This window comes from Haplochromis burtoni, unplaced genomic scaffold, assembly GCF_018398535.1.
Source record: "Haplochromis burtoni strain Fernald_Lab_line unplaced genomic scaffold, NCSU_Asbu1 Contig_45, whole genome shotgun sequence".
NCBI lineage: Eukaryota > Metazoa > Chordata > Actinopteri > Cichliformes > Cichlidae > Haplochromis > Haplochromis burtoni.
Window position 1 is genome coordinate 2,012,957 of NW_024582406.1, and position 6,889 is coordinate 2,019,845.

The window sequence follows — 6,889 nt, forward strand, 5'->3', positions numbered from 1 at the left end:
AAATGAGAGAAGTGTAATTTTAAGAGTTGGAAAACCTTAGAAATGGCAGTGGTTCATGTGGATATTTACTTCCCTAAAAGGTAAACTATGTGTTGTTGCAACACAACTGGTGACCTACCCAGTGTGTACCCTGCCTCTCACCCTATGATAGATTTTTTTATATGCGTCACAATAATATATTTTTTTATAAAGCCAATCACAGAGTCTGACATTGTGCTTAAATGCGCTTTTCTCAAAGTTTGCATGAAGTCTTGGAACTGAACTGAATCACAAAAATAACAATAGTTTTCATAAATTATATATAACGATAGACCTTTTTTAAAAAAGTATCTGATGGTGTGTCAAAATCAACTGTTTGACTTCCAGATACCCAGCACAGTAACAATGTAATGCTGAAATGTTTCGAGTTTTCGTGAGCTGATTAGAACTGAGTTTGATAAGATGTGAGACTATTTTAATTTGAAAAGACTATTCCAGACTGTAATACTATACCTGGATCAAGAAAAGTATTCTGTTATATTTTCTTTATAATTTCTGCAACCCCTTTTTTCATACAAGGTACCACAGCTACTTTTTCTTTTTAAAATAGCCTTTTCCACTACTTTTTAGACCAAATCCTTAAATAACTGTCATTATTCTTGTGGGGGAAACTTTATGGATATCTCTCACAGTAACACACAAGCGGTGGAAATGACTACGAATATTTGTTATGTAAGATAACTGTCGTGACAATAACATTAGTCCCAAACATTGCTGAATCAATCAGCCAAGTGTTTAGAATTCAATGCCTTGATTATTAGCCACGCCCCAAAGACGGTGTTCCGCTTTTCTATTTGTAAATATTCAAGTCACGTGGAAATTTAGTCCAATAAGCACCATTCTCTTCCCAGATCGTGGGCGTTTCCATTTGTGCTCCTGCTGCCGAGACCGGGAGCTAGCGTGAAGCGCTGTGTTAACGACACAACGGTAAGTAACAAGAAAAGATCCGAAATAATAACTTTAAGTATTTAGGAATGAACATACTAAGGAAGCTGCATACCAAAAGTAGTTCAGAAGCTCGACTGTATATTCTGTCCTGGGCTCGTAGACTTCAGACGCTGAGCTTTTTTTTGCCATTGTTCGGCAAAGCTAGCATGCTAGTGCTAACTGTAGCTGAGGTTTCAGTGGGGTCTCGTTTTGTCTCCTCTACCATTTTGGTGTCTGATAAGCAGCAGACAAGTACTTAAATTCAAGATTCTCAGTTAATGTGCATCATATTATCGAGTTTTGCAATTGGCAGTAATAATGGTAACACACATGGCTGTGTTTCCCGATTTGTGGAGCATGTCTGCGCAGCTTTAAACCGCAGTCGGTCGGTTTTTGTCGGGGATGCGAGCTAGCTGCCGTCAACAGCCAGACTCTGCGCCGAATTAAAATGGCGTCTGTTTTTAAATCCACGAGTTGGAGCTGCGAGGGTTCGGGGACTGGTTGTTTCTTGACGTAAAGGTTACGTCTCAGTGTGAAGCTTTAGTGGCTCGTGGGGAGTGCGACATGAGCTCATTTTGGCTTTGTGCCATGTTTCGGTAAGTCGTTGACAGGTTGGAGCGTAGAAAACGGGGCAGTACGAGCCGTGTTTAAGATTTCTGCTCTTTTACGTTATGTCAGCTTTGTATCCAGGTACAGAAAGGTAGACCCACGATGGGAATGCTACAGTATGTGAGACCTGTGGGTGTGTCGTTATTATTGAATGAGAAGTCCTGCCCGCCCACTTCACGCCACTATTTGATCCAGATCTTAGCGTTTTGCTGTAGTAACACAGTAGCAGCTACACTCATCACGTCAGACAACACTGATGAACACTCAGTCATCCATGAAGGTTCTGCTGTTCCCCTCCACTCACATTAATCTGTTTACACCAGCCTGGTTTTTTTATTTTGGAGATAGATAGATAGATAGATATAAAAATAAAACAAACAAACATGATTGCCCTTTATTCTGAAATATTGTGGTTTGTAGACACGAGTTTATTTATTACTGTGGAGCAGGAGAGGCTGGGCCTGTTTAGTGCCTGAGGCTTGTAAATGTGTACCAACTATGTTGCTGCAGCTGGGGGCCAGAGATGCCAGTGAAGTGTAAAAACATTTTCACCTCTGAGCCACTGAGTGTCGAACAGCGACAAACTTGAAATAAAAAAAAATGTTGGTTTTAATTTTGCCCTGATTTTTGATTTTTTTTTAAAAAAATTTATTTCCGTCCTGCAGACTCGGACAGCAGCAAAGTCATCTGCTGCCAAGACGGCCATTTTAATACTGTGGGTCACTGGATAAAGCAGCCGTCACGGTCTCCACAACAGCAATGGTAAAATTTTCATTTTTCAAGTCTTACTGCGCGTTGTTTATAGGGCAGAGGATATCCAGGCATTTATATTAAATACCAGTGTTAACAGGACAAATGATTGTGACCCATCTGATGCAGCCAGCATGTTGCTGTTCCATGATGCCCGGGGCTTTGGGAACACATGCTGGCTGCTTTCACATCACTGCCATCACTCTCCCATAATTTGGCTTTGGTTGCCTGTGCATACCCTCTGCTTGTGTAATGATTAGTTTTAGAAGCTTGACCTCTGTGTTCAGTATTTCAATTCATCAAACAAGGTCAGAGGAAGGAGGTCTTAGTTTGGTGGCCCGTTTAATCTTGATAAATGGTTTTTCCAGGTTGAGCAGGAGCTATTTCATAAAGCTGGATTAGTAAAGTTAGTTGAATAACTGGTCTGATTAGAACCTCGACTGAAGTTTGAGGAGCTGCTGCATAAATGTGTTAATCTGGTTAATTGTCCCAGGGTAATTCAAGATGAGGTATTGATGTATTTTCAAGAGTAAAAGTTAGACTTTTATTTGTGGAATGCGAGGTAATAAATCTCATGCACATTCTTGTCATGCATTGAAGTCTGGGTAGTGTTACGATGGGAATGCTTTGATTGAAACTAATCTCGTCTAGCCATGTGACAGATATGTTCCCTTAAATTCACGCTGTTGTTTCTTTTCACCACTAGCCACCACCAATGCGCCACCGCGCCATGCGTGTCTTCATGAATGACGACCGCCATGTTATGGCAAAACACTCTGCCATCTACCCGACACAGGAAGAGCTGGAAAGTGTACAAAACATGGTGTCTCACACAGAGAGAGCACTCAAGGCCGTCTCTGACTGGCTGGATAAACAGGAAAAGGGGACGACAAAGTCTGACTCAGGCACAGAGACTGATAAAGAAAGGTGAGTTGTTGGAGACTTTGAGTAAACAAGTACCTTTTTAAAACCAAATCTGACTTTGTTTTATTTTATTCTTCTCCACTGTGCATCCGGTGTCTTTTCAAAGTGAGCATAAGGATCAGGCCACCCGCTCTCTGCGTGGCGTCATGAGGGTGGGACTGGTTGCTAAAGGCCTGTTACTGAAGGGGGACCTGGACCTAGAGCTGGTGCTCCTTTGTAAGGACAAGCCTACCATCAATCTGCTGAAGAAGGTGTCTGAGAACCTTGTTACACAGCTCAAGGTGAGAAGTGTGACGATTCACTCTATATTCGGAAAAGTTTTATTTAACTATAACATTGCTATTTCAGATAACTTGAAACTAAACTAAAACTAGATGCAATTTAACACAAATAAAAAGTAGATTTAGAAAAAGGCAAATTAAGTGGGCAAACGTTTATAAACTATATTAGTTTTAGTCTTTGTGGTGCATTATCAATCTGAAGCTTTGGGTCATGTCTTGATAGAGATTTGGGGTACCTACGTGGCTGTGATGCTACTTGTATTGTAATGCCTGTAAAGTCTTAGCCTTATCAAATATATTTCTCATTATAGAAATTGGAAAAACTAAAACGGCCCATTTTAGAACAATAAAAACTAAACTGAAACAAGCAGAAGCTGAAAGCTAACTGAAATTAAACTGAGTTGGGAAAATTATTTTCAATTTTGACATGACTGATGTTCTGGGTGTCCGTGTCATCCTGTGCAGTAAGGACAAACAAAACTTCCCACTGGCAGCATGCACACAAGCAGTGACTCCGACCCAAAAAGCAGCTCCTGTTTCTGTGAGCTGGGAAGAGGAAATGTAAAGCTAAAATGAATTCAAGGCTGCAGTAAACCAATGAAAATGTTATTTGGCTGAAATCGTCCGCCTGCCAGTATTTGTATTTTAAACGTATTGATTAACATTGTGTTAGGCCCGGAAAGCTTGTATTTTCGGGTTAGCCCTTCACACTTGGGAGTACTCTTTAATTAAAATTTCAGTAAATGTAAGCATTAAATAAGCTAATCAGAAGCGTCTCGCTTGGGTGAAAACTCCTCTGACCCAAAAGTGTCTGCAGACGGACACATTTGTGGGAACAATGATAGTAATGGGTATTATGGAAAAGCTAGTCGTTGCCTTTGTTCTTATGAAAGTGAAATCTGCAATTGCCTCACCAGTGAGAATTTGGTTGGATGAGAACATATCCAATAATATAAGCCTTGAGATTACATCTGTACTGGTATGTAAACTGTTGGGGAAAGTTACTGGTAGCAGTTTTAATAAAACAAAATGATCTAGGACCAAGAATCTATATTTGCTAGCTTCATAGATTTCTATAATAACTCTATCTTTAAAATGAAACAAGACATTAGGGCTTTTTATAAACCCAAATTTAGAGGAAAAAGCGATTTCAAAGTTTTCATTCTGGATCCCTGAGTAGTGTTATGTTGTTAAGGAAATCCTACAGTTGTATAGTCTTTGGTATCCCTACACGTGTCCTCCTTCATGACTCGATAAGTTAAAGAAACCAGTGTCAAGTCTTTTTTTTCTTTTTTTAACTGTACTGATCGTCTTGTTTTCTTTCTTTCAGTTGATCACAGAAGACAAGTATGTGGTGACCCAACAGATCCGTGAAGCTAGCATCGTCATAAAGAACACCAAGGAGCCCCCTCTCACCCTCACAATTCACCTGACGTCCCCTTTGGTCCGTGAAGAGATTGAGAGGGCTGCAGCTGGAGGTAAGCTCCTGATTGAAAGCCTCAGTGTTTTTCTTTCTTTTTTCTTTTTCTTCTCTTTCTTCTTTTTCCCCTCTTTTTAGTGGCACCCTGTTTCCAGCAGGGAGGCCAGGCAGGTAACCAGCCTAGACAGATATTGTTTATTGGGCCTTCAATGGAGCTAGAGGACAAGAAATGCAGTCACATAATGAAAGTGTGCTATGCTTATAGCTCTCTAGACACTCTCGTAGTTCCATGTAATGTAATTGGACATTTTTGATGGCCCAATATACAGTATAGGGCAGATAGTTTACTGACTTCTGAAGACGTGGCTTTCTCTTCCCCCTTAATGATCAAGGTCACCAAAGAAATGAAGGCTTACTGAGAATTTAACCAAATACAAAAAGAGAGACCACTTTGTTTGCATGTGTTTTATCATTGATGATGAACAGTTTGCATTGCAGCAAAAATGAGTAGCAAAACGTGCAGTGACACCCAGCAGTGGGCTATTGACAGTCTCTGGTGTTGTTGAGCAGGGAAGGCTCGGGGTTGCAGATAATGACAAGGGACACTTGAAATTGCCTGTCCAACCACACCCAAAAATCCAGGGGTTGGTCCCACATGTCAGCTAGTAATAATTAATGGCAATGTGAAACATGTAGTTATTTGGATTATTGGTAGCTATACAACAAAACATTTGTATTTTGCGTTTTTTTTGAGTTTTCAACAATAGACCTCTACCTTGACTTTATCTGTAGCTTCGTGCTCACAGTGAGGCCCAGTTTGGGACTTTGTTTAATTTTTTCTTTTTAAGCCATCAGTTTTGCTGCAGTGTGGACTTTTTTTATACCCACCTTTTGTGTATCTGATCATTTTTGCCTGTGGTTTCAATTCTGATTCTCTCTGTCAAGCCTTCTAGTTTGTCAATTTTTAGGGACGCTGGACCTTTGACCAACTGGCCGCTCTCTGTCTCGGAAGGGGCAAAGCGCAGTGTACCCAATCTAGGGGTGAAGGGGAGGGGCTCTACCTCCTGTTAGCGCCAGAAAAAGAAAACTAGACCGTTTTAGGCAATGAAACTAAAGCATCATTTGAGTTGAAGCAGCTATGGAGAGACAACCTCCCATTTGATGCAACCTATAAATCCCTTTATAAAGTCACCTTTCTACGTCAGGGATTTATTTTTATTTCTTGTAATCTCTTATTTTTTTTACATATTCCAGTTACAACGCACTCTGCATTACAGTCACTCCGGTGGAATTTAAGTGTAATTGTTACGTGCCGGGTCATGTCAAACCATATTAACTGGGAGGTTGGGAGCATTTGGTGGTTCTCCAGTGGAGGGGTCCCCCTCCCCTTTCCCCTCCTGGCTGTGGTTTGGGAAGGCTGCCTGTGTTCCCCCTGGCCGGCTGACAGAACTCCCCTTGGTCAAACTGTACCTTGTCTTCTTATTCCACCTGCCAATAGAAACGCTTTCAGTCAACGATCCCCCGGATGTTCTGGACAGGCAGAAATGCCTAACTGCCTTGGCGTCTCTCCGCCACGCTAAGTGGTTCCAGGTTTGGATCTTGTCTTTATTTGTCTCTAAAACAGAAGTAGTTTTGAGTTTGGTTTTATGCTGTTTGTCTTTTATTTGGGCGTTCCATGTGTCTTTTGTTTTCTTTCTTTTTTTTAAATTTACTCTTTTGAAGTGTACTTCCTGTAGCAATTCTTGATGACCTGGATGTTTGTTTCTTAGGAAACCTTTGTCATTGCACTGTTGTAGAGTTGTTTTACTCACATAACAGATTTTTATTGCTTTATCATTTCATAAACTGAGAAATTGTTACTTTTCGGTCCCTGATTTTCTTTGTTTTCACATTTAGCTTAACAGCTTCTAACTCAAATCAGTTAAAAAAAAAAAAAAAA

The 6,889-nt window shown here is 40.5% G+C and overlaps 1 protein-coding gene across 2 annotated transcripts in view; it reads left to right on the forward strand.

Annotated features, from left to right (window-relative positions):
- Positions 1-858: 858 nt before the first annotated feature.
- LOC102297387 (interleukin enhancer-binding factor 3 homolog) overlaps positions 859-6,889 on the forward strand; it is a 14,188-nt gene continuing 8,157 nt past the window's right edge. For both annotated transcript variants that reach the window (XM_014334993.2, XM_014334994.2), the window contains exons 1-6: positions 859-966; positions 2,241-2,337; positions 3,032-3,252; positions 3,356-3,530; positions 4,861-5,008; positions 6,449-6,540. In XM_014334993.2, coding sequence (XP_014190479.2) covers positions 2,335-2,337; positions 3,032-3,252; positions 3,356-3,530; positions 4,861-5,008; positions 6,449-6,540 — 639 coding nt within the window. In that variant the 5' untranslated portion in view covers positions 859-966; positions 2,241-2,334. The remainder of the gene's footprint in view (positions 967-2,240; positions 2,338-3,031; positions 3,253-3,355; positions 3,531-4,860; positions 5,009-6,448; positions 6,541-6,889) is intronic.